Source organism: Capsella rubella, unplaced genomic scaffold (assembly GCF_000375325.1).
Source record: "Capsella rubella cultivar Monte Gargano unplaced genomic scaffold, Caprub1_0 scaffold_7, whole genome shotgun sequence".
Classification (NCBI taxonomy): Eukaryota; Viridiplantae; Streptophyta; class Magnoliopsida; order Brassicales; family Brassicaceae; genus Capsella; species Capsella rubella.
The window spans coordinates 14349600-14375953 of record NW_006238917.1 but is presented as its reverse complement, the minus strand read 5'-3'; the positions used below and the strand labels follow the sequence as shown (position 1 = coordinate 14375953).

General features: G+C 34.5%; 5 protein-coding genes across 5 annotated transcripts; 3 read left to right on the top strand and 2 right to left on the bottom strand.

Moving 5' to 3' along the window:
* The first annotated feature begins 170 nt into the window (after window positions 1–170).
* On the top strand, window positions 171–3856 carry LOC17880240 (aspartic proteinase-like protein 2). The gene is made up of 10 exons (XM_006285891.2): window positions 171–536; window positions 742–871; window positions 970–1211; window positions 1455–1679; window positions 2143–2305; window positions 2378–2448; window positions 2686–2776; window positions 3043–3118; window positions 3369–3440; window positions 3530–3856. Exons 1-10 carry the CDS (start codon window positions 319–321, stop codon window positions 3676–3678), a joined length of 1437 nt encoding a protein of 478 aa, XP_006285953.1. The 5' UTR covers window positions 171–318; the 3' UTR covers window positions 3679–3856.
* Window positions 3857–4163: 307 nt separating this feature from the next.
* On the bottom strand, window positions 4164–6805 carry LOC17879014 (probable protein phosphatase 2C 74). The gene is made up of 5 exons (XM_006283662.2): window positions 6045–6805; window positions 5430–5813; window positions 5208–5325; window positions 4894–5117; window positions 4164–4738 (listed from the first exon to the last, which is right to left on the bottom strand). Exons 1-5 carry the CDS (start codon window positions 6309–6311, stop codon window positions 4376–4378), a joined length of 1356 nt encoding a protein of 451 aa, XP_006283724.1. The 5' UTR covers window positions 6312–6805; the 3' UTR covers window positions 4164–4375.
* An 891-nt stretch (window positions 6806–7696) lies between these two features.
* Window positions 7697–11655, bottom strand: LOC17879367 (protein krasavietz). The gene is made up of 8 exons (XM_006283770.2): window positions 11495–11655; window positions 11003–11026; window positions 10510–10615; window positions 10344–10412; window positions 9363–9856; window positions 8619–8883; window positions 8147–8355; window positions 7697–8026 (listed from the first exon to the last, which is right to left on the bottom strand). The coding sequence occupies exons 1-8, from the start codon at window positions 11497–11499 to the stop codon at window positions 7960–7962; spliced, it is 1239 nt and encodes a 412-aa protein (XP_006283832.1). The 5' UTR covers window positions 11500–11655; the 3' UTR covers window positions 7697–7959.
* Window positions 11656–15229: 3574 nt separating this feature from the next.
* Window positions 15230–18122, top strand: LOC17880139 (cytochrome P450 81D1). The gene is made up of 3 exons (XM_006283517.2): window positions 15230–15893; window positions 16895–17283; window positions 17373–18122. The coding sequence occupies exons 1-3, from the start codon at window positions 15380–15382 to the stop codon at window positions 17976–17978; spliced, it is 1509 nt and encodes a 502-aa protein (XP_006283579.1). The 5' UTR covers window positions 15230–15379; the 3' UTR covers window positions 17979–18122.
* Window positions 18123–18699: 577 nt separating this feature from the next.
* On the top strand, window positions 18700–24196 carry LOC17877751. The gene is made up of 18 exons (XM_006283137.2): window positions 18700–19062; window positions 19143–19321; window positions 19404–19508; window positions 19599–19670; window positions 19846–19993; window positions 20170–20252; window positions 20793–20848; window positions 21368–21504; window positions 21594–21684; window positions 21784–21849; window positions 21944–22166; window positions 22347–22448; window positions 22617–22702; window positions 22776–22898; window positions 23318–23387; window positions 23477–23568; window positions 23740–23844; window positions 23942–24196. Exons 1-18 carry the CDS (start codon window positions 18707–18709, stop codon window positions 24056–24058), a joined length of 2211 nt encoding a protein of 736 aa, XP_006283199.1. The 5' UTR covers window positions 18700–18706; the 3' UTR covers window positions 24059–24196.
* The last annotated feature ends 2158 nt before the right edge of the window (window positions 24197–26354 follow it).

The following is a 26354-nucleotide window of genomic DNA, read 5'->3' as shown; positions in this document are numbered from 1 at the left end:
ATTAGGTATTATTATAATCTTAACATTACTTTAATTCAACAATAATAATTTTATTTTATTTTTCAAAATAATAAAGAATGAAGCAAAAAAAAGTTCGTTCAGCACCGTTGAAAACGCGTCGCTTTCTCTTACGTTTCCCTCTCTTCTCGTTCCCATGTCTCCCTCTCTTCCTCTGTTGCCTTCCTTTGGTCTCTCTTTCATTTTCCATTTCCCTTACTTCATCATCACAAACTCCTTCAACACAATAATTAACTTTTTAATTTCACATCACCGGAACAAATTCAATTTCGCGGCGACTTTTAGATCGGAGAAATTTTAATGGATCTGAGTAGAAGAGTTTCACGCATTTTCGCGGCGGTTTTTATTTTGACGATCCAAGTTGTTTCCGGTAATTTCTTATTCAATGTGACTCATAAGTTCGCCGGAAAAGAGAAACAGCTCTTCGAGCTCAAATCTCACGACAGCTTCCGTCACGCTCGTATGCTTGCCAACGTTGACCTTCCTCTCGGTGGTGATAGCCGCGCCGACTCTATCGGGTTTCTCTTCTACAATCTCTCTCCTCTCTTCAATTTCTAGATTGGATCGTTGAAACATTTTAGATAGTTTTGGTAACATTGATAAGGATCAAAATAGTGAAATTAGGATTTAGATAAACCGGCGAAATTGAACCGGAAACGAATTAGATTGAGAGCATTTGGTTGCAATGTAGTTATGAGATTTGTATTTGTTTTTTTTTTTCAGTTTATACTTCACAAAAATCAGGCTTGGTTCACCACCAAAGGATTACTATGTTCAAGTTGATACAGGAAGTGATATACTTTGGGTTAATTGCGCGCCGTGTCCTAAATGTCCTGTGAAAACTGATCTTGGTGTATGCTTCTCTTTATAAACCCCGTGTTTATCGATACTGCTTTGGTTTTACGAGCTATGTTTCGGAATGTCAGATGTGTGTTTTGATTTGTTGTGCAGATACCTTTATCATTGTATGATTCTAAGGGATCCTCGACTTCGAAGAATGTTGGCTGTGAGGATGATTTTTGTTCGTTTATTATGCAAACGGAGACTTGTGGGGCGAAGAAGCCTTGTAGTTATCATGTTGTGTATGGAGATGGAAGTACAAGTGATGGAGATTTTATTAAGGATAACATTACATTGGATCAAGTTACTGGAAATCTTCGAACTGTACCCCTTTCGCAGGAAGTTATATTCGGGTGAGTGATTTTATAGCATTACACTTTTCATCACTGCATTAGATGTTTCATTAACTTAGTATATACATATCACAAGTTTGTGTGTGTGCCATCTTATGAAATTGTTCTTGTCCTATGCAAACCTCTATTTGTATTTTTCTTTAGCATTCATTATTGAGTCCTGGCTTGTGACCATAGGTCATGAGCTTGCTTCCCTATTTTTTCCAAAATGCTTCTCATCATAAGGATTCCTCTGTGAGACAGGTGCGGAAAAAATCAATCTGGCCAGCTTGGGCAAACTGACTCAGCAGTTGATGGCATTATGGGGTTTGGACAATCAAACACATCTGTTATTTCACAACTAGCTGCAGGGGGGAGTGTGAAGAGAATTTTTTCACATTGCTTGGACAATGTAAATGGAGGTGGAATTTTTGCTGTTGGGGAAGTTGAATCACCAGTAGTGAAAACAACCCCTTTGGTTCCTAATCAGTAAGTGAGACCATCTCAAGTCATTCAAGCTTTGGATTAGAAATTAGAGTAGGGGCCTTAGGGCATCCTCAATGGGGTATCTTAGAAAGCTAAGATACCTCCACTTTTTCAAAGAAAATCCTTATATAACATATTTTCTTTGAAAAAGTGGGGGTATCTTAGCCTTCTAAGATACCCCCATTGAGGATGGTCTTATCCTGTTTATTGAAGACCTCTTTGGTCTCCGCCTTGTCTGTGATGTGTTATGTAGTTTGATATATGATCTGATTATTCTTGGTTTCACTATGATGTCATCTGAAAACTATTTTCCACTAGTGAGTCGATATTACGAAGTTAAGAGAATTGTCTCCCTGATGCTTGAATGTAGAATCCTCTCATGCATCTAAAGGCTTAAGACATTTGTACCTGTGGTATATACATTTTAAATATTAATTCTTGTAGTAACTTTATGTAACAATTATAGGGTACATTACAACGTCATTTTAAAGGGACTAGATGTGGATGGTGACACTGTTGACCTTCCACCAAGCCTAACTACTTCTGGTGGCAATGGAGGAACCATAATTGACAGTGGTACCACTTTAGCTTACTTACCAGAGAATCTGTACAACTCACTAATTGAAAAGGTGAGATTTCTTTTCACTACTTGTTTCTACTTTGATCTCACAACCCTGACATGGTATTTTCTGTATATATAGATTACTGCTAAACAACCGGTGAAACTGCACATGGTACAGGAAACTTTTGCATGTTTCAGTTTCACTTCAAAGTAAGATGAACTTGCTTCCTGTTCATAGTTTTCATTTTTTTGAGACCAATGGTCGCTATATATTTGCCTTTAGTAAACATTTCATCACAGATAGCGCACCTTTCTTATAGACATAACTTGATCTATAAGATGTTCTGACATAACTAGTGGCCAAGAAGCTAAAACGCATGGTTCTCTATTATTACATGTTGCGAGTTTTTGTTTGTTTTGCTGAGATATTCTTCCTTGTACTTGCAGCACAGATAAAGCATTTCCGGTTGTCAATTTTCATTTTGAAGACTCACTCAAACTTTCTGTTTACCCGCATGACTATCTTTTCTCGCTTCGTGTAAGTTAATATGCAGCTTCCCCCTTTAATGTGATTCAGTAGATTCGAATGAGGTTGTAGTTAAAGTTGGTGTTATTGTGGGGAACTATCCAAGTTCAAGTTAGATTCAGTTTCACCTGTTCTTGCATATTTCTTTCCCATCAACCAAATAAGTTTTAAGTTAGAAAGTATTTTCTTCTTTACTTTTCCAAGCTTTTTTTTGTTGATATGACTACAGAGTTTTTATGAATTGTCTCATTTCCAAATATATGAATTTTCCCAAACAGGAAGACATGTATTGCTTTGGTTGGCAATCTGGTGGAATGACGACTCAGGATGGATCCGATGTAATCCTTTTGGGAGGTAAATTTTCAGATCTTACCATTAAGTAAATCTCTCATTGGATATTTCTGGTCATTAAATCATATGCACTTGATGTTTCATAGACTTACATGTCTTCTAACATGAAAAATCCTTAACTGGTTGTACTCTGTGATCAACTTTGTCAGATGCTATGTTTTTCTTTTTCAAGTTAGCCATAAAAGAAAATGTTAGGTGATAGCATTTGGAAAAATAACATAACATGTGCCACACTTCATGTGTCTGACTTCAGATTTGGTACTTTCAAACAAGTTAGTAGTATATGATCTGGAGAATGAGGTCATTGGATGGGCTGACCACAACTGTAAGTCTTTAAAACTCAAGAAATAGTTAGATGAGGATGGATGATCAAAGAAGAAGTCAAACACACCAAAAAATGTTTTGTTTCGTTAGGTTCGTCAAGCATCAAAGTAAAAGATGGATCAGGAGCGGCTTACGAGCTCGGAGCAGACAATCTCACAGCGGGTTCTTCGGTGATGAACGGAACACTTGTAACGTTATTGTCGATACTATTTTGGGTTTTCCATTCTTTTACTTCATAGTTTTGCTTAAGAGAAAGAAGATAATTGGTTTGATTATTTGATTCATTTGATCCTTTTGTGGATGTGATTTGGCTTCTTGGATCATGTAATTTACATAGACAAACTACTCATTCTTTGTTGTATAAAATATATGTACTGTTTTGGTGAACTCTTTGGCTGTAATTATCTTTATTTACTAGTCTTTTGATTTAACTGTTTCTGTAAAAATACTTACCAAGTTTTCCTACAAGAATGTAAGTAGTAACTAAGAGAAGAATGAAACAGTACAAACTCCAAAAACAGAGCAACTAAGAGACCTATGATTCAGTTTGCTTAACTTTTCCACACTTATCTATATTAACATTGACATTGCCATATAAGTTTATAGAATGTAACACTAACTATAAAATACTAATCAGTACACAAAAACCATATTTATTTCACAAAAGTGGCTCAAGAAGCCTGATTTCTTCTTCCAACAAACAAAATTTTCTCAAATAACTTGCTATGGAAAAAACAATTGCAGCTTCATAATTTTATTAACAGAGGAGTTGCAGCAAAAGTATTACAATGATTTGGAAGAGAAGATATATACAATCAGCCACACAGAAGCGGGCGTGTAATACTAATTTACCCCAAGTGAAGTTACCAAAACAGTTACTGTTGAATGAAACATAGAGCATAAGAGGCATTGAGCTCATGCCTCTGTTCCATCTTACTACTCTTTCGTAGGCACATATACTGGGAGATTCACAAGTGTGTCGATTCTCTTTACTCCATTTAGCTCAGGCGAACCGGTTCCTGAGTCTGGAGTTGATGTTGATGTTGATGCTGTGTCTGGTTCAGGTTCAGTAACGGCATTGCTGATGTGTTTTTCCTTTGAGAAAGAGGCAGTTGATAATCTGTTTGGTTGGGAGTCAAGGAAGAGGCAAACTACGGCACAGTCGTCCACTTTTGAAGTCGGGAACTTCCATCTCCAATTCCGCACTGCAGCCTCCACCAAGGCTCGACCTGTTGAGGATCGTGTTGCTGCTTTGGTTACAATCTCTACAACCTCTTCATTCGTCAATACATCCCAAATCTAGCAAGGTTGGTACATACATTACACATTTAGTTATATGGTTTATATTCAAAGTCTATGCTTGTTCAGAGAATGAGCTCACTAGTTCAAAAATATTCTGAAACTGAACTTTGACTTTACTGATAGATTTTAAGAAACACTATAATTTTTCTTACCCCATCACTTGCCAAGACAACAAATTCATCCTTCTCAGTGAGGCGTCGGTAAGCCACGTCAGGCACGGAAATGAGACCGAAGTCTTTGAGGCAAAAATCTCCAAAAGCACGTGCCATGGCAAGACCAGGTGAGTTGTGGTTAGGAAGCCATAGACGGGCAACCCCTGGTTCATCTCGAAGAGCAAATATACGTCCTTTGCATCTCTTTATCCTTTCTGCTTCCGCTGAGAACAAGAAAACTCAAACTTTAGTTGATAAATTAGATGGTACAAAAAATATAACCAAAAGAAGGCTTGAGATCTTCAGTAGATTACATGGAACATCTGGTTTGAGATCTTCAGTTAATTGAAAAGGAACAAGTTTATTTTCTTTGTTCCTCGTACCAAGTACCGCTCTTGAATCCCCAATATTTCCGATAACAAGATGTCGACCCTAACAAAAACCCCGAAAAAATAAAAATAAAAACAGTCAAGAAAAACAAAGATGAATTTGTGCAATAAAATAAGAAACATCATCAGAACTTTTGGTCCAACTACCTGCTTGACCATGGTTACAGCAGTAGTTCCACTTGAAAAACAATCAACATCCACTTGCATCTTCAATTCCTTATCCATGAATCTATAGGCTTTAACAATTGAGCCTATTAGTGTTTGAACCATATCTTGATCCTTTAAGTAATCTTTATTGTAGACTCGAGATTCTCCATTCGCAGATATATGTACAAGGTCTTCCGAGGTCTTTCTATCACCAGTGTTGAGGCTGATCTCTTTAAGAACCTCCTCAGGGGAAACATAGGACTCCAAGTGAGAGCCTAACTTAAGTGGAAGCAAATCCCTCACTCTCTTTGCAACAATGTGGCCATACGGACCATGTCCATCAAAAACACCACAAAAAACAGTGTCCGCCATAGACCCAAAATTCTGAACACATTTCAAAACATGTAACAACCAGGATTAATTACTAAAGAACTATACTTTAAACCATTAAAAACATACAAACCATTTAAATGAGTAACACTAGGTTCATAGGTGAGAACTGCAATTAAAGATGTGTAGAATCCATCTCTAAACCGCAACATTCCATTTCTGACAGTTTCTAACTAAACCAATAAGAGCATACAACAAATGTGGTTGGTCTTTAGCAAAACTCACCTCCCAGACAATCATAGCATCCTGATTAGGCCCTTTCTTGCCCTGTTGAGAAAACAGAGAGGCAATGTCCGTAGAGCCATTCAAAAACATCCTCCCAGGGATCCTATGAAGAAGAGGCTCCTCTGTATTATCAAAAGAAGAACTACAAGACCCAGATCTCCTCTTGGCAGGCCTTCTCCTTCTCCCAGGTCCAGGAACATGAGGACCACCATGGAGAGCTCTCCTACTTCCTCCTCCTCCACCTCCAGATGATAAGCAGGACCCCATATCAAGGGCCCTGATTAAGCTTATCAGACAATCCAAACCACCAACACAATCAAAACCGTTGCTTTCAGGTGATGGAACCTTTGGAACCCTTTTCAATTCTGTTATCGCCAGGATTGTAAAATTGAACAAATTCTTCACAAGGGTGTTTTAAAGGAATCAACTTTATAACTCGTAGAACAATTACAAAACTGTAAAATCAGACAAAAACAAGAGCTTCCTAAGAATCTTTAGTTCGAAGCAGAGAGAGAGAGAGTCCTTATAAGATTGATTGTTCAGAAATAGATGATTGTTTTATCCAGAATCTCATCCACAAAACAAGAAAAAGAGAATCTTTTTTGCAATAAGAAGAAGAAGAAGAGAGTTGCTTGAAGGTGGAGATAGAATCGGATCCAAATGGAAGGAATCAGAAATCGGATTTTAAGGAACAACCACAAACTTCTACCGATAATGGCGCTTTTGTTCTTTTTTTTTTTCTTCTTCTATATCTCTCTTTTCTTTTGGTCAACTTATCTCTCTCTATAGTTTATTGTTGAGTATTTAAATTTTCTAATTTTACTTTTTACAGTTGTAACTTTTGTGTGTACGTGGGTGAATTGTTAAATTTATTTTTCAGATATAAAAAAGAGTTATTTCTTGGTCTCTCCGTTTTATTTTAAGTGATGTTTAATAAAAAAAAAAATCGATTTACAAGATGATCCTGCTATGTCATTTTGGCGTCTGTTGTATAATCTTGCAGAAAAATGATTATAAGGCTTCAGGTTAAGTTAATGATGATCTGTGTTTCTTCATTTGGTTTGTATCAGCTAGAAAGTTTAAGCTTTAATCTTGCACCTTGCAGAAGAACCAGAAGTGGAAAAGGGATTGTCAATTCTCTTGTTATGTAATCCAAATGTATAATTAGACATGGACAAAATACCCGGACACGAAATCCGACCCGAACCCGATCCGAACACGAATCCGAAATTTAGAAATACCCAAACGGATTCTATATCTCTAAACCCAAAAATCCAAACCCGAACGGATATCCGAATACATCCATAATATAAATATATAATATTTTTAATAATATATATATTTGTAATAATTTGATGTCAAAATTATCCGGCTTTTTATATTTAGGATTGCTTTAAAGTTATAAACTCTTATTTAAATAAATTGAAGTAAAAAATTATATAGGTTTTAAAATTTTTTAGTAGTTTGGACATATTTTGATATTTTAATTTTGAGTTTTGAGAATTTTGGTAATCCGAACCCGAACCCGAAATCTAAAAATACCCGAACGGGTTCTATATCTCTAAACCCAAAACACACAAAAATCCGAAATAGCCGACCCGTACCCGAACGCCCAGGCCTAGCGTATAATGTATTGAGTAAATATGTATGAATGAATCAACTAAAAACCGAAATAACCATAATAAAGCAGATTTTGCTTTTGCCTAAATCCGTTTGCAAAAGAATCCAAAATCGATATGAGGAAACAGACAGTCATCAAAAGTTCAAAACCAAAAAAAAAAAAAAAGAAAGAAAAAGAAACACAATAATCAATCTCAAAGTAAATACAAAGCAAAGGTTGTTGAAGGATAGAAGAAACTCGGAATTATTATTATTGTCTTCATTGCTTGTTTATTAGGATACCATCGATCATCACTCACTCTTCTTCCTCCGCCTCTTCCAGCCAATTCACAAATGGCTCTAAGCTTTTCACAAAGGTTTGCCTGCAACATTCACCACAAGTATACATCTCAACAGAGTGCACATTCATAACTTTTTTTGTTACAATAATAAAACTCCTTAGTGAACCACTATGTCATCGTGTCATGGAACTAAGTACATACCTGCCCTTTGAGTTGGTTCCTTTACGGAACCAGTGGAGAATAGTGTCTTCAGCGAGGACATCGAGTTCATAGAGCGACCTCACTACTTCTGGGAAAACTTTCATAAGCTTTGCATCCTCATAGCATTGCATTTGGACTTTGTACATCAGCTCCAGCTCTAGCTTTCCACTGCTGCAGATAGTATTCAGAAGCGGAGCCCATGTTTTCACCTACACAGATCAATAATCAATAGATGAAGTGACCATAAGAGGGATCACATATTATTTCAAGGCTAATAAAACATCAAAAGCTATTTGCCCTAACGATTTCAATATTCTTGACTCCCACTTCTTTTTGATTCATGACTACCAACCTACTAAAAGTTAACACAAAAGTCATTTGCAGTTTATGGAATAACGCACTACATGAAACTCTTATATGACATGACAGGCATAGCTTATATGGTTAGCTCATCATATCTCTAAAATCTTACCTGGCGCAGAACAGAATTTGCATTTTGCTGCTGGTTTTTTCCAGACCACTGAACAGCATCCATTAAACCATCCCAAACGACACGCACAACCTCAATGTCAGGGAGCTTAGCATCTTTGACCTGTTGTTTCACCGATTCAATGACTTCATCTACATTAGTCTCCTCCTCAGTGACCTTGCTTGTAAGGACGGTTTTGATCTCCCTCAGTTTCACCTCGAACATTTTCTTTGAATGGTACTCTACTAGATCGGTCAACCCCTCATTCCTGGAAATCCAAGAAGCAAACACGTTATTTTCAATTAATTGTACTAAAACAGCATACATAAGAAAGGAATGCAAACATGGAATGTAAAGAAAGAGGAACAAAGCATTAGCAGTCGAATCTGTACAATATGCTTTGATTAACTGAGATAGCTGAAAAACAAAATCACATTATTTTAGACAAATAGAAGTCAGATTAATGAATAGAACATTTAAAGTAGTTGAGTCACTGCTGAACAAAATCATTCGTACATTCTTTAAGCTAAACAGGGTAATGTACAATTTTACATGCATTTCTACCAAATAACTCTGGACAACGGCAGTGACCCTAAACTATACGTGCAGCTTTTTCTTCTGTGCAATAAACTTCAACAAATAAAAGTTGAGAGATGCATGCAATCAGAGCTAAAGAAGCTTTAACATAATACCAATTAGAGAGTGTAATATTACTGAAGGCAACAAACTTCAAACATAGAAACTTACGTGAAATGCTCCGCAAAACTTTCAGCAGTTCGCCTTACAGGCGGTAGGAAATCCATAAGGTTATCTTCCATTTTGCCACGCCTCAGAATAGATATCAAGTCTTCAAGACTGTTCTCAACCAAATACTCCTTAAAGAAGTCTGTTACGAACGAGAGCACTATCCCTTTGGCAACAAGATTATCCTTGAGCAAAGGCTGGAAGACGGTTTCCGGAGGTAATCCTGAGAGCTTCTGGGAAAAGGCAAGCGCTGTGAAGATAGCAAGCTTCTTCCTTTCATTTTCCTCAAAAAGCTCCAGTGACTGCAGGAATCTCCGAGTAACATTTTCAAGGTTCTTTATGAGGAAAGGCTTCCTCCGCAGAATTTTCTGTATATAGACAACAGATGGTAAAATGGCTTCACGCTTTGGTTCACAGTCAATTACAGAGTAAGTATGGCGTTCTCCTTCATCAGATTTCACTGTTCCAGGTTGTGTGCGTCCTCCTATGAAAATAACCTTAACAGACAAGATCCCTCAATCAAAATTCATCTTGAAGAAATAAGAAATCAAACAAAATCAGCAGCAGGCACAACAAATTTTAACAAACATTCCCTGGATAGAAGAAAACAGAACCACAATAACAATTACACTGCAGAATAAATAGGCATAAACATATTTTATAGACTGAACAAATATCCATAAATAAACAAGCGGACATGAGAAATCACAGAAAGAGAATGCTTAATTCTAGAAGAGTAAGCCCTTCTTCTCAGAGAAACAAGAAGTTATAATGCATGAGCACATGATGTGATTCGATATAAGAAGAAGTGAACTTAAGGCTCAGCAAGACACTTGATTCAACACAGTTATAAATAAATGATGCTAAACTAAGAATAGGGATGGAGTACACCATAAATGTCAATATGAACGAAATAAGGAAGAAAAAAGTTTTGGGAAGAAAGATCACCAAGGAAATGTCCACAAAGTTTTGGTGTAAACTTACCTCGAAGAAGATGTCACCATATCTTGTGAAATTAAGATCTGATGACTCAATACTTTTGGCAACAAGTTCCTAAAAACCAACCAAATAAGAGCTATCAGTTCAGAGCAAACCAATATCCAAATCACAAGGAGGATATCAAAATCTAGACTGGAGACACCAAGCATACCAGATCACCAGCATTATCCAGGTAAATCTGGACCACTGCATCAGAAAAAGCTGCAGGGTCCAGAGGAGCAGCAATATTCCGTTTGCGGGTCTTAATCCGCGTGCCTCTGCATATACAGATAACAAAAAATACACAATTTAGAACATCTTCCAAGCATACATGTGACGCAAAGAAAGAAAACGATACAGAGATAGCAGTAAAAGTAAAAAACTAAAAAATTAAGCTGCTGAAAAAGAAATCTCAAGTCCAAAGAACCACTTAACACGGTTCTCTTAACCTCTACACAAGTTCTATAATTTTCTAACAACAAAACAAACTACAGGAGAAGATTACCACAACTGAGTGAGAAGAAACCAGCTCACCCCTAATTGTAAATTAAAAAATGCAAAAGAAAAAGCAAAAACACTTAAATTATTCAAACAAAGCAACAACAACAGCAACAACACACGTCAAAACTTATATTAAAAACTAGAGAAGAAGAAAGATAACTTACCCGAGAGTGGGTTTCTCCTTCGAGCTGCAGGAAAAACAAAGGAAATAGATTAGTATAAGCAAGAAAAGAGAACAATCTTTCAGAGAGTGATAAAGAAAACAAAAACATTCCATTAAAATCACAAGAAACCCTAGAAATAAAAAAAACAACAACAGACATTTCGCAAACATGAACATTCGCAGTAATAACATAATCGATTGAGGAAACGAACACCACTCTAATCTAATTCCCCAATTCTAATTACAACCACAAAAAATCATAAACATCAGCGATCCGTTTTTTCACAATCCCTAATCTCATCTCAAATCGAATTTGAAATAGTAATGCATCAATCACAAGGAGTATCACAAATCCCAAAGAAGAAACAACATATCCTCTATGCTCAGAGACGTACAAATTCAAGATTTCTTCATAAAGAAGAGATTACAACATTAACGAAAAAGAACCAGGAAGAGAAAGAGATGTAGAAGGAGTGAGAATGAGGAATCTTACCTCATAAACCAAGATCAAAGAAGAGATGGAGTCTCTTGACTCTTGTGGATCTGAGAGCTTTTTTGTGTTCGAAGCTTCAAAAAAAGGTATCTGAGAGTGAAGAAGAAAGAGAGAGAGAGATAAAATGAGAAAAGCAGCTGAAGTAGGAAGAGAGGCGATGCTGTGAATAAAAAAGAGCCTTGTGTCTCGACGCTCTCTATAAGTAGAGATAAACTTAACTCCGTACTTATCTAAAAGACGAATTTACCCTTTTCTCACACCACCAGAAAATATCTTACTAACTAAACCAAACCGTGTAGGATTCAATTTCAAAACCGAACCAACTCAAATTAATTTTGGTTCTATTTGGAATACACTGAGGAAACCGGATGCCTAAACCTAGATCAAATGGTTCGATACCGGTTTGGATCTTTAAAACCCGGTACGCCAAGAAATAATATCAATTTAAGCGTTTTTCCCATAATACACGCTAACCGAAAACTATACGTCTTTCATTTTGTACTTTGCTGTACTATATTCTCTTTAAATTCTTTTTTGAAAGTTTTTTTTTTTGTTTTCGAATCAAAATAATGTTATTTGTTAACTTTAGTCGACATTAACACATAACTATTTGGGCTAAGACCACATTACAACAATAGCTAAGAGAATGGGCCGAGAGATTGGTAATAGGCCCAAAAAGACATATCTCAAGAAATGATCAATGGGAAATAGAACGGTATGTACAGTAAAACCTCTATAAATTAATAATGTTGGGACCATGAAAATTTATTAATTTATAGAGGTATTAATTTATCGATAAATTAATAATTATTAATTTATAGAGAGATATTCTTAATTTGGCAAATATTTTCAAAACAATATTTAAAAATAAGATTTAATCATGATAATTAGTATTTTATATATTCAATTACAAATAAAATAATAATAATTATTTATTAAAATAGAATGCTAACTGTTTTTCATATAGTAAAATATTAGAAATAAAATCTAACAAAAACTAATGTGTCTATATATACATATATTTTGAAAATTTTACCTAATTATTAATTTATAATATTGATGGGACCATATATTTACAAAGGATTTTCAAAAAATTATTATCTTATTATTTTATCGAAATATGTCTAAAATTACACTGGTCCCAACTTGGGACCGGATAAATTTATTAATTTATAGAGATTATTAATTTATCGAGTATTAATTTATAGAGGTTTTACTGTACTCTCATCGAGACCAAAGCGACGGCCATGGAAACTCTTGAGACTCCGTCTACTTCAGGTTTCTGCCACGATCGATTCCCGGTTACGAGATCCGGTTCCTCATACTTATTGAACCATAAACCGGAACTCAAGTGAATGCTTCAGGTTGCCAAGGAAGGATTATGCAACATGAGTGTGATCATTTGGATGGTAATTATATTTACGTTGATAAGATGGTACCATGCACCTTTAGGACAGTTCACAACTTGGACTTGCCTCTATCTGAGGATTGTCTTAAGCTCGGGCCTAAATTACATAATCTTCTCTAAAATTTTTTTTTAACAAAGTAAGGGTTTAATTGGTTAACTAAACGAAAACAGTACAAAGTCATATAGCTTTAATTTTTGAGATTTTTTGAGAAATACCCATTTTGTTGTACCCCTTTCTAAAAATACCCCCTTTTTCTATCCATTTTCAAAAATACCCTTTTTTAAATATAAAAAATTATAAAATTTTATATAGTTTATAAGGTACTTCTATATAATAACTACTACTGGGAGATTCGATACAAATATTTTAAAATATTTTAAATTGTTTTTTATAAGTTTTATAAGGTTTTTAAAAGGGGTTATACGGTTTTTATAAGGTTTTTATAAGGTTTTTATAATTTATTTTTACGCTATTTATGAAAGGTATATAAAGTTGTATACACATATAAAAGTAATTTGTGTATATATTTATAAGCTTACACACATATTTGGATAATTTCAACATTTTTAGTGGGTTTTTTTTGATAAAGTTTGAAAAGGGGGTATTTTTAAAAAGAGATTTATGAAAAAGGGTATTTTTGAAATTCCCCCTTAATTTTTGGGAATTTAATGAAAAAAACTCTCAACATTGGCCGGATCCATTTTTAAACCCTCGACTATTTTTTTATTAAATAAAACCTTGAACTAAAAAAACATTAACAAATTTAATCCTCAGCCTATAAAAACATACATTTATAGCATTAACAATTTCGTATACTCTAGCAGAACAGTAAAAAAAAAAAAAAATTACAACAACAAACAAAAGAATTCGACTTACCAAAACATTTTACAAAATTCAAACCATATGAAATAGACATATGTTCTCTCAATACCTCACTCCAATATTGGAGACTCGATGTGTTAATGTCAGTCATCTTCAAATTTAGTTATGTGTCTCACCTTTGATTAGCTGTGTATCAATCGCCTACTACACCTACTTTATTTTCTTTTTCACTAACCGTTCAACATTTTGGAATTTTTAGGTTTTAGGATTTCACCATTTGAGAGTTCTTTTGATGATCTATTATTCACGTGTTTTATGGAAAACGAAGATTCTTAAGAAAAAATTTGTTGTTAATTTTTGTACAGTAAAACCTCTATAAATTAATAATGTTGGAACCACAGCATTTATTAATTTATAGTGATATTAATTTATTTATAAATTAATATTTATTATTTTATAGTGTAAATTAATAATTATTAATTTATAGTAATATTTTTAACTCTTAAAGTTTTTTTTAAAATATGAATTGGGACAATTTTTCAAAAACAAGTTTCGTTTTAAAATTGTATAAATGTTTGTAGTTTAGAATTGAATTTTATATTTAGAAAAGTAATTTAAAATAAATTAAACATATAAAAATAAATACAGTTATATACAAAAAAAAAATTAAATATATTAAAACCTAAATTGCTATCTTTTAACGTCCTATAAAATAAAAAAAATGAATATGATGCATATTTATAAACATAAAACATAAAGAAAATTTTGGTTATTTTGTTAGGTTATGGTGTATATTCTAAGATTATAGTTTAAAAATATAACATAAATATTATTTGTAGAGATGAGGTCTAGGAGAAAAATTCATTTTTACAAAAAAGGTAAAAGCATATTTCAACATATCTACTTATATATATAAGATATACATATATATCTATATGTATAGTGATTATTAATTTATGATATTATTGAGACTATATTTTACATAGCGATGTCAAAAAAATTATTATCTTATCGAATTTAGTTAATTTTTACACTAGCCCAACTTGGGACCAACATAATTTATTAATTTATAGTGTTTATTAATTTATAGAGTATTAATTTATAGAGGTTTCTAGTTCAGGGTTTTATTTATTAAAAAAATAGTTGAAGGTTTGAAAATTGATATCACCAATGTTAGGAGTTTTTTCATTAAATTCCCTTAATTTTTACCAATCATAAAAACGGTACCCAAATTAAAAATTTATTTCTCTGATTTCTTGTACATCTTTTATGTGCCGCTCTTTTTTACAGCTTTACACTATTTCGTAAAAATTTACCACTCTAACTTACAATTCTTTTTTACAACTTTGATTACGTTACCGATCAAATCCTAAATCATTGCTACTTGTTTGTAAAACAACTATTAAATGTTTAAATATAAAAACATTATATTATACTTCTAGTGTTATAGTATAATTATTTAAAGTACATACATCTTACTTGGTCTCATCACATCACAATCCCAATTTTCTTTATTCACAAATCCTCTTGATTCCCAAACGTGCTAAAATTCGAATTATATAACCCTTTTGATTTTTCTAACACTTCTTCCATTATATAAACAACTTTACTAGAGAGAAAAGAAGGAAACAAAAACAAAAAGCAAACAATTAAAATGGAAGAAAACTACATTGGAGTTGTGTTCTACTCTATTTTCTCTCTCATCTTCTTGATAATCTCTCTCAAGTTCTTGAACCAAAAGAAACAAAATCTTCCACCTTCTCCACCGGGATGGTTGCCGGTAATAGGCCACCTCCGCCTCCTAAAGCCGCCCATCCACCGCACCCTCCGCTACTTCTCCGAGTCCCTCGACCGCAACGGCGGTGGCGGCGTGATGTCTCTCCGACTTGGCTCCCGCCTAGTCTACGTGGTGTCCTCATATAAAGTTGCGGCCGAGGAGTGCTTTGGGAAGAACGACGTTGTTCTAGCGAACCGGCCTCATGTTATGATCGGAAAATATGTTGGGTATAACAACACAAACATGATTGCCGCACCTTACGGTGATCATTGGCGCAACCTCCGTCGTCTTTGTACCATCGAGATCTTCTCTACTCACCGACTTAACTGCTTTCTTTATGTTCGTACCGATGAAGTACGCCGCCTCATAAGCCGCCTCTTCCGTTCCGCAGGTATGTATATATATGCTAATGCTATTTAGCTATAGATGTGACTTATTTTAAGGAATTTGTTGATATACTAGTCAACTTTTTCATTTATTGTATGTGGTGATATCTTAATGTTATATTGACCAATCGTTTTGTAGCTATAGTCACACTAGCCATTTAAAAGAATCCAAGGTTCCACTGTCTTATCGTACGTTAAAATATGGTTTTCAAGATGACAAAATAAAATAAAATAATAATAATAATATGTTTTCAAGTGAGCATCTTATCTTATCTAACAAATTTTAGATTAAGATCCCATAATAATGTTGCCCTAAAACATGAGAGAATTGATTAGTCATGGGGATATGGAATTCGGTTTGGTATTCGATTGCTATTTTTGGTTTTTGGGATATTCGGTTGTTTAGAATTTTCAATTTTGTTTGGTTTCGGTTTGATTCTTTTCTTTTTGGTTTTGTTTTGTTTTCGGTTGAACAAGAAACCGAATTAGAACCAAAATGTTTTTCTAAGGGATATTTTAGTTTTTATTTATTTTATTTTTTAGGTTGGGTTATTCAGATATTTTTGTGTTTATATATTTCAGATTTTCGGATTTTTTCAAATATTTTGGATATCTATTCGGTCTTTGGTTCGATACGATTCGGTTTTGGTTATTTTTAACTCTTAAGTTTAGTATTCATTCGGTTAATACGTCTGATTCAGCTCGGTTCGATTCGATTTGTACATTCAGATCAGTTTTCTTTGCTCTGGACTAGAACTGATTATGAGAGATACCTTCTTGTCAATAATATGGTACCCAATCAGTTAATTAATTATAAAGAACTGGTTTTGCAAACTAGAAATTACATTTTTAGAATAAAGATTTCTAAAAAGCAGTTTACATAGTAATTTATATATTTCAATATTCTTTTTCCTATCTTACACTAAGAAATGTTGGTCCACTCAATTATTATGTCCTTTTCAAATGAGATTAGATGTTTCTTAATCTCTTCTTTTAATAATTCTAGGAACTGAAAGGACGGTCGTGGAGATGAAACCAATGCTTATGGACTTAACATTCAACAACATAATGAGAATGATGACAGGGAAACGATACTACGGCGAAGAAACGACCGACGAGGAAGAAGCCAAACGTGTCCGCAAGTTGGTCGGAGATGTCAGCGCTAACACGAGTTCAGGCAACGCCGTTGACTACGTTCCGATTACGAGACTGTTTTCAAGTTACGAGAAAAGGGTAAAAAAGTTAGGCGAGGACACAGATAAGTTCTTACAAGGTCTTATCGACGATAAACGTGGACAACAAGAAACTGGTACTACAATGATAGATCACTTGCTTGTTCTCCAAAAATCTGATACTGAGTATTACACTGATCAAATCATCAAAGGCATCATACTGGTTTGTTTATTTTTCCTTAACTTATACGTTTTTATACTTATTAGTTACTATATCTTTAATTGTTTTACACATTGTGATGTTTAATGCAGATAATGGTAATAGCAGGGACTAACACATCAGCGGTTACTCTAGAATGGGCACTAGCCAATTTACTTAACCATCCTGAAGTAATATCTAAAGCGAGAGCTGAAATCGATAAGCGAGTTGGTTTAGACCGCCTTATCGAAGAATCGGATCTTAGCGAGCTACCATATCTCAAGAACATTGTTCTTGAGACACTCCGGCTACACCCGGCAACACCATTGTTAGTCCCACATATGGCATCAGAGGATTGCAAAGTAGGATCTTACGATATGCCACGCGGCACGACGTTGTTGGTGAACGCATGGGCTATACATAGGGATCCAAACACATGGGATGATCCAGATAGCTTTAAACCAGAACGGTTCGAGAAAGAAGAGGAAGCACAAAAGCTTTTGGCGTTTGGGTTAGGTAGAAGAGCGTGTCCTGGCTCGGGTTTGGCTCAACGGATCGTGGGGCTTGCTCTTGGGTCATTGATACAATGCTTTGAATGGGATAGAGTTGGAAATGAGGAAGTTGATATGAAGGAAGGAGTTGGGAATACTGTACCTAAAGCGATTCCTTTGCAAGCCGTTTGCAAAGCTCGTCCGTTTCTACATAAGATTCTCTCCTAAGTTTCTTGAAAGTACAATAAAACATGTGACATGTTATTAGACTATCTTGCAAATTAATGATTCATCTTTACATGTATTGATCGAATAAGATGTGTCACAAGTTAGATTATGAACATATTGGAAAACATATAATACATTCAAACATCTCTTATGCTTGCGAGTTTTTAGTTAACCTAAACAGAACCAAAGTCGGTTTTCCCGTTTTCAGTTTCTATTATGAGATAACACCACCGGAAATAACCGAATAATTATTCGGTTATTAAACTTCTACCAAACAGAACCGGTGTTAGTATTCTCCAATTAATATCCGTTAAAACTCATTTAATTGGTTAAATTTGATTTAGATAATATATATTTTGGTGTAATTTTGATTTTAAAAACACAAATCTCAATCCGTCAAATTGTACTGCTAAACCTATACTGAACAAAATTTGGGTTATATATATTTTCATATAACTTTAATTTAATAAACTTAAATCTGAGTCCGTCAAATTGAACAGATTACCAAACCGATATTAAAACAAAATTTTGGGTTATATATATTTCGGTATACTTTTAATTTTAGAAACGTTAATTAAAATTATATGAACAGATTGTCAAACCGATATTGACCAAAAAACCGAAAAATTTCGGTTCAGTCGGTTTGCTAATTTCGGTTCGAGATTTTATCCCAGGCGTTGAGTTATTTAGAAAACTAATGAAGCAAAGGAGAAAGAACCAATGAGTTAATGGCAGTGTTGTTGACCTCTCTCAACCACATCATCTCACTCTCACTCACTCGTTTCCCTTGTGCTTCTTCTTCCTTCTCCTCTTACGCTCACAAATTCTTCCTTTATCCATCCTCCTCCGCTTCGATCAGACGATTCAATCGCTTTTCACTCAAACCAACTCGCTCCTTCGCATCAATGTCTTCTTCTTCTTCTGCGCCCGATGGTGCCGAGGCTATAACCACAGCTCCTTACGGCTCCTGGAAGTCTCCGATCACCGCCGATACCGTTTCCGGAGCCTCAAAGCGTCTTGGCGGCACCGCCGTTGATTCTCGTGGCCGTCTCGTCTTGCTCGAGTCTCGCCCCAATGAATCCGGGTATTTTATTTTGATTTTTAGTGAAATCCCTAATTTGAGGTTTTTTCGAGCTTGATTTGATTTTTATCGTATGATTAAAGGAGAGGAGTTTTGGTAATCCAAGGAGATGAAACAACTGATATAACTCCAAAGGACTTTGCTGTGAGGACTCTAACACAAGAATACGGTGGTGGTGCGTTTCGGATTTCATCTGATGACAAACTTGTTTTCTCCAATTACAAAGATCAGCGACTTTACAAGCAAGCCATTACTGATAAAGGTGAAGCTCTTCACTGATTATATCAATGCGAATTCCTTGTTGGCAAAGTTCTGAAGTTGTTTACTTGATGGTTGATGTGTAGTTTCATCTCCGAAGCCGATTACTCCGGATTACGGTGAACCAGCTGTTACTTATGCAGATGGAGTCTTTGACTCATGCTTTAACCGTTACATTACTGTTAGGGAAGGTTGGTTAGTCTCTAGTGTTTTAGTATTGTGTGTTGTGTGATTGTGTTTTATCAAGATTTACATGTTGACTGTTTGGCTGGTGTTTATAGATGGTCGCCAGGAAAGATCAAACCCGATTACGACAATTGTGGAGGTCAATCTAAATAGAGAGGCACTTGAAGGTAGATTATATAACTTTAGTGAAAGAAGTATTTTTACTCGTATTGGAAGAGTCTGTAGGGGATGTGAGTTATGTCAGTAGTCCCATAGTCCCATGTGGTACATGTTTCCAAGTTTCCAATTTTTTATAGCTGATCATTGACACTCACATGTATCCCTCTGCTATTTGAGATTCAGAACCAAAAGTACTCGTGAGTGGCAATGATTTCTATGCATTCCCACGTTTGGATCCCAAGTGCGAGCGATTGGCATGGATTGAATGGAGTCACCCTAACATGCCTTGGGATAAAGCAGAGCTGTGGGTTGGGTACATTTCTGAGGGCGGGTGAGCATTTGCTATTTCTGTTTTTGTTTCAAATGCTCTGCATATTACAATCAATCCAAATTTCTTAATACTGAGAGTCTTATCGAGGATCTCGAAGAGCTGGTTTCCATGCTTTATAGTTTTGTTCTCTCCCCTCACTTGGATTGTCTATTAATTAGAGTTACGCCTTTCTGCAGAAATATTGATAAACGCGTATGTGTTGCTGGTTGTGATCCAAAGTACACCGAATCACCCACTGAGCCGAAGTGGTCATCAAGAGGTAATTTTTTCTTAGATAAAAAAATAGGCAAAGATTAAGTACACTCAGTTTCAAGGATTGTGAAATCCACCTGGAAAAGATCGATTTGGAATTTTTAGACATGGACCTTGAATTTCTGACTTTCTATTTGTTTCATTCTTTTAGCAGTTGAGCTTTTCTCCTAATTTTTAGCTGTTTTAAAAGAAACTAGGGTCTTCTACATAAAATGATATTTTTCTCTCTGCTCTCTTGATGGTTCCACTGTTTGCAATCATCTTTCTGCATCTAACCAAGTGACAAGGACTGTGCATTTTACTAAGAAAAGGTTGATCTACCAATTCCTTTCATGTGCCCCAGCCTTCTTATCTTCTTGGAAGTATTAGCTGAAACTAGAGTCCTTTACTGGATGTCATCAGGATTGTTCTCCAAACCATTATATGTTTCATTGGAGCTCTTAAAACTGATGAATAAGTTATATTCTCCATATTGTAATTAAGCCTGTCAAGCTTTGATATTTCTCATAATTTCCATTGACCTGAGACTCTCTGACTTATTATGCAGGGGAACTCTTTTTTGTAACTGACAGAAAGAATGGATTTTGGAATATTCATAAATGGGTAAACATTCCTCACATTTTTGCCAGTTATAGTTTATATTCAGGAAATTTCATAGTGTGCTTTTCCTGTCTAATGCTGAGAATTAGTTTTAGATTTGAAATAAGGGTAGTTTTTTAATCACTAATGAAAGTGTAGGGGAAACATATTTTCTTGCCTTGTTACAAAGTTCACTTGTACGGACTCTAAAATTCGAATATTTGTTCTCAGAGGAGATTGTACTCTCATCCTTCAGAAATTATCAAAATCAAACCTTGTGGGAAGATGAAAGAAAGGCGTCATAGAGTGTTACATTAGACGCATACTGTTTGCGAAAATTTTGTTTGTGGCTTACTGTATACATCTAAGATTGGTAGATTTTTGTTTTATTAATTGTATTAATTGATACTGGGCCACCAACTTTAAGGGTCTCTTGAAGTAGCCTACTTGGCTCTTAAAGGAATTTTCTGATATAGTAGACTTGTTTATCGTTTACTACCTTGTTCCTTACTTTTGTTTTTCCACTTTCTCGTTGTGTCACAGATTGAAAGTACTAATGAGGTTGTTTCTGTATATCCTCTCGATGGTGAGTTTGCGAAACCACTATGGGTTTTCGGTACAAACTCCTATGAAATAATCGAGTGTTCTGAAGAGAAAAACATAATAGCATGCAGCTATAGGTAATACCAAGCATACCAAAAATTAAATACTTCCAACGGTTCTCTGTTTTACCTGTTTCGATAACAATATATATTGTTCCTGAATGCAGGCAGAAAGGGAAGTCATATCTAGGCATTGTGGATGATTCACAGGGTTCATGTTCTCTGCTTGATATTCCTTTAACTGATTTTGACAGCATTGTAATATTTTCCCATCGTTTTTTTTTTTTTTTTTTTTAATTTGTTCATTTGATTCCGAATTTAATCTGAAGTAATGAGAGATTGTGCTTCCATTTTCAGACATTGGGAAACCAGTGCCTTTATATTGAGGGAGCATCAGCAGTTCTTCCACCATCAGTTGCCAGGGTAAAAATTATTCCCATTGAAGTTTAACTTAGAATAAGTAGTGTCTTTGAGAAAGTAGTAGCAGTAGTAGATTTATTGTTTCTCTTATTATCAGGTAACATTGGATCAGCATAAGATGAAAGCACTCAGTTCTGAGATTGTTTGGTCTTCATCACCCGATGTTTTGAAGTACAAGGCTTTCTTCAGTGTGCCAGAGTTGATTGAATTTCCGACAGAGGTTCCTGGTCAGAACGCTTATGCGTACTTTTATCCTCCAACCAATCCACTCTACAATGCTAGCATGGAAGAGAAACCTCCGTTGTTAGTGAAGAGTCATGGTATGCTAATCTTAACCAGAACCCGATTTTCAAAACTTAATCTAAATACTAACTCAGTTTCAATATGTTCATCTTACGATCATGTTTTCGTTTCATGTTTGTGCTTTCGCCAGAACATATATATTGCAATCAGCTATGCATGCCACCTCTATCATTTTTGTTGACAATCTGAATTCGCAGGAGGACCTACTGCTGAATCACGTGGGTCCCTAAATCTGAATATCCAATACTGGACAAGTCGAGGGTGGGCATTTGTTGATGTCAATTATGGTGGAAGCACAGGTTTGTGGTTATGGTTCCAAGTTGTCTTTCTACTTTTCCTACAATTTCCCAGAATTCCCCACACTTGTACTGTTGCATTATTTCACCATTATAGTTAGCCTTGCTAAAGTATTTCATCATGTTCTTGTTTTTGATGTCCCATTCACGCCATGTAACATTATTTTGAAGGTTATGGTCGAGAGTATCGAGAGCGGTTGTTAAGGCGGTGGGGAATTGTCGACGTTGATGACTGTTGTGGCTGTGCTAAATATTTGGTATGTTCTTTGTTCGCCTATTTTATTTGAACGGCTTTGGAAGCATTTTCTAAACTCTTTTAGTTTTGTGCAGGTATCTTCTGGCAAGGCAGATGTTAAGAGGCTCTGTATATCTGGAGGTTCTGCAGGAGGTTACACAACTCTTGCATCATTGGCGTTCAGGGATGTTTTCAAAGCTGGAGCGTCCTTATACGGAGTGAGTACATAACTGTTGCATCTTTGTATTTTTTTGCTAAATGACTATACTTCGTTCTCCCCTAGTTCTTGTTATTTATTGGAAGTTCTTGAAACTCTTGAGCATATAGAAGTATCAGCAATGAAATTTGAATATATTGAACTTAGTAAAAATTAGAGATACCAAATAGCCTTTGATCATATATGAGTTCAATGCAATTTGTACTGCTGTAAACCAACTTTTAGATAAAAGGGAATTTTTATCACAGTGGTGGTTTGAGGCGTATATTTACTGAATCAAAATTCGCCTTTGCAGACTCTACCCTCTTCTGTTACGAACTATGTATATATGTCTATTGTGATACTATACAGTTCACCTAAATGCATGCTTTATGAATACCTTATAAACAACTGATGCCTTTGGCTTTTTTCTTAACGCAGGTAGCTGACTTAAAAATGTTGAAAGACGAAGGTCAAAAGTTTGAATCCCGTTATATCGACAATCTTGTTGGTGAGTCAAATGCATTAAGAAAACATTTTATCTTTGGTTTTTGTATATTCTTAAATCGGCTGCCATAATTCTTGAGCATGTAATTGCAGGAGATGAAAAGGATTTCTATGAGAGATCACCAATCAATTTCGTTGATAAATTCTCTTGTCCCATCATCCTTTTCCAAGGACTCGAAGACAAGGTTCTTCTTATATTCTCCGCCCTTTTGTTTCTTCCTCATCTTTCAGTTAGCAGTTCTTGAATACCTCTAGTAACGAAAGGCTTAACTTGCTTTATCATCTTCTGGTTTCTTGATCGTTACGTCTGTCTTTCTCATGGATACGAAATTCTGAAAATGTTGAACAAATTGCAGGTTGTAACTCCAGACCAATCACGTAAAATATACAAAGCACTAAAGGAAAAAGGTCTGCCTGTTGCTCTTGTCGAGTACGAAGGAGAACAACACGGTTTTCGCAAGGTAAAGCTTTTGGATCACTTGCATTAACAAGTCTTAAGGATCAGTAGTAATAGTAATTAACGAACACTGAGGATTACTTATGTATATTGCTGAACAGGCGGAAAACATCAAATACACACTTGAGCAACAGATGGTGTTCTTTGCCCGAGTCGTTGGAGGGTTCGAAGTTGCAGATGACATTACTCCTTTGAAAATCGACAACTTCGACACTTAGAAAACGATGCTTTGATAAAGATAGATATGTTTTGAAAAGATTTGCTTTCTTTATTTATTTAGAAAATACCCATGCTTCGACTAATGTTTTCAGATTAACTTGTTCAACAAAAGTTTAAAACCTGTATTTCAGTTTTAATCTATATTATTAAAGCAGTAGTCGAAAGTGCTCACATTCAATCTCACAAAAATATTACTAAGTTACCCTTAATGAAAAATACCCTTAGTTGTAATCTTTTCCTTAATCATTAGTTAATTAAAACAAAAAAAAATTTATTCGGCAATTTGCAATACAAAATCGAAAATTAAGTTGAGACCGGTTTACTGTTTTACCCTTAATGAAAAAATACCCCTAACTTAAAAGTTTATAAAAGCTTAAGTTAGATCTTAATTAATCTAAACCTAACAATAAAAATTGGAAATTTGTAGCCCAAAATCGAAAACCTATACCTAAAGCCGAAAAAGTCTAAATTTAGGGTTTAGAGGAAACAGGCTTACGTAAAAAAAGCCCGTTAACAAAAAACACGACCTAAGTTGAAACCCTAAAAAAACACTTCTATAAATACTAGGGTTTATATGCTATCCCCATAACTAAAAAAGTAGATCTTTAGTTTTTTGTTATGTTCGTAGAATTATTCTTTCATTATGAACTTTGTTCTTGCTTTTATTCATCATCATCTAATTTTCGTATTCCTGTTCGTGTAGGGGTTGTTTGGAAGGTAATGTCAAAGAATACCGCATCTTTGTCTATGGTTACATCACCTTTCGATCTAGGTATTTCAATTTTTGTTTAAATTTTAGATTGATTATTCATTAAAATTATATATTTCGTTGTTATATTGGTTGTTTTGTTGTAGACGATGATAGAGAAGACGTTACATTGCTATCTACAAATTCAATATCTAAACTGCAAGGTTGGATGGAAAACAATTCGATGGATGGTATACTGAACTTTGTTCTTTCTTTTATTCATCATCCTCTAATTCCCGTTTTCCTGTTCGTGTAGGGGTTGTTTGTAAGTTAATGTCAAAAAATACCGCACCTTTGTCTATGGTTACATCACCTTATGGTTTAGATATTTTAATTTTTGTTTAAATTTTAGATTGATTATTCATAAAATTTTTATATTTAGTTGTTATATTGGTTGTTTTGTTGTAGACAATGTCAGAGAAGATGTTACATTGCTATCTACAAATTCAAGATCTAAACTACAAAGTTGGATGGAAAGCAATTCGATGGATGGTGATCCAAGCAAGTACAAATATGAAGAATTTTCAAGAGAGTTTGTTTGGTGTACTCAACATAATCAGTGGAAGTAAAGATCCCAAAAAAAGCAGAAAAACAACTATAATTCATTCACCTTTGATGATCATTATAATTGTATTTTAATGCTTTATGATGCATCTTCAATTTCCCGAAAAAAATAATGTTTAGCTGTATTTTACCCATTAGCGTCTAAAATTTTAAGTTTAATACAATGCGTTTTTATAATCATTAATGGATTAACTCTGAAGCATAGACATCATCAGCTAACCCTATATTCAAATATTTAATATTACTCGCTAAAGAAATTTGCGTCGATTAATTTCTTTAGCATAATGTAAAATTAAAATTGACTATATTTTATATTATAATACCGCTATATTACAACTAAATCCGCTATATTACAACTAATTAAGTTTAATTTAATAAGAAAGACTTTTGGGGTTTTATAATTAGTACATAGAACAAAATAAAGCAGAATAAAAGAAGACGATACATACAAATTATTATTAAATTTTCATTAGAAGACGATATTAATTAATGATTTATATAAAATCATTGACTGATAACGTTGAACAAACTATTTTACTAATCTTGAAAATATCTTCTAGATATATAATTAGTTCGTACCTTAATTATTAAACATTCGTTCAAAACTATTAAAATTTAACGATCGAATATAATAATTAAGGGTTAGTTTACTAAATATGAGAAGGATAAAGATAGATATATTGATTAGCCTACGTAAGTTTATCCTCTGAAATAATAAATATTTATATATTAATTCTATACATCCAAGTTTGAAAATATACTCAAACTATATATCCGATATATATCAGAAATTTATATGTAGATATAACAATTTAAAACGATAAACATGTTAATAATTAGTGGTTCCATATAGGAAATTTCACAATAATACGTATTGTATATACTATAGATTTTTTTCTTTATTCATACTCAGTTTGAACTTATCTTCATCGTTTCTAAAGAGTTTAAACCAAGATAAATATAAATTTTACATATTGATAATG

Bases quoted from the DNA above. Each gene is read 5' to 3' on its own strand.
- LOC17880240 (XM_006285891.2), top strand. From the start codon at position 319: ATGGATCTGAGTAGAAGAGTTTCACGCATTTTCGCGGCGGTTTTTATT. The intron at 1,212-1,454 runs GTGAGTGATTTT...TCTGTGAGACAG, and splicing joins TCGCAGGAAGTTATATTCGG to GTGCGGAAAAAATCAATCTG. The intron at 2,777-3,042 runs GTAAGTTAATAT...TTTCCCAAACAG, and splicing joins ACTATCTTTTCTCGCTTCGT to GAAGACATGTATTGCTTTGG.
- LOC17879014 (XM_006283662.2), bottom strand. From the start codon at position 6,311: ATGGGGTCCTGCTTATCATCTGGAGGTGGAGGAGGAGGAAGTAGGAGA. The intron at 5,118-5,207 runs GTAATCTACTGA...TCTTGTTCTCAG, and splicing joins TCTCAAACCAGATGTTCCAT to CGGAAGCAGAAAGGATAAAG. The intron at 4,739-4,893 runs GTAAGAAAAATT...CAACCTTGCTAG, and splicing joins TTGTCTTGGCAAGTGATGGG to ATTTGGGATGTATTGACGAA.
- LOC17879367 (XM_006283770.2), bottom strand. The intron at 10,413-10,509 runs GTATGCTTGGTG...GTTGGTTTTTAG, and splicing joins TGGATAATGCTGGTGATCTG to GAACTTGTTGCCAAAAGTAT. The intron at 8,884-9,362 runs GTAAGTTTCTAT...TTGGATTTCCAG, and splicing joins AGTTTTGCGGAGCATTTCAC to GAATGAGGGGTTGACCGATC.
- LOC17880139 (XM_006283517.2), top strand. From the start codon at position 15,380: ATGGAAGAAAACTACATTGGAGTTGTGTTCTACTCTATTTTCTCTCTC. The intron at 15,894-16,894 runs GTATGTATATAT...TAATAATTCTAG, and splicing joins CCGCCTCTTCCGTTCCGCAG to GAACTGAAAGGACGGTCGTG. The intron at 17,284-17,372 runs GTTTGTTTATTT...TGTTTAATGCAG, and splicing joins TCATCAAAGGCATCATACTG to ATAATGGTAATAGCAGGGAC.
- LOC17877751 (XM_006283137.2), top strand. From the start codon at position 18,707: ATGGCAGTGTTGTTGACCTCTCTCAACCACATCATCTCACTCTCACTC. The intron at 21,505-21,593 runs GTAATACCAAGC...TCCTGAATGCAG, and splicing joins ATAATAGCATGCAGCTATAG to GCAGAAAGGGAAGTCATATC. The intron at 23,388-23,476 runs GTGAGTCAAATG...ATGTAATTGCAG, and splicing joins TTATATCGACAATCTTGTTG to GAGATGAAAAGGATTTCTAT.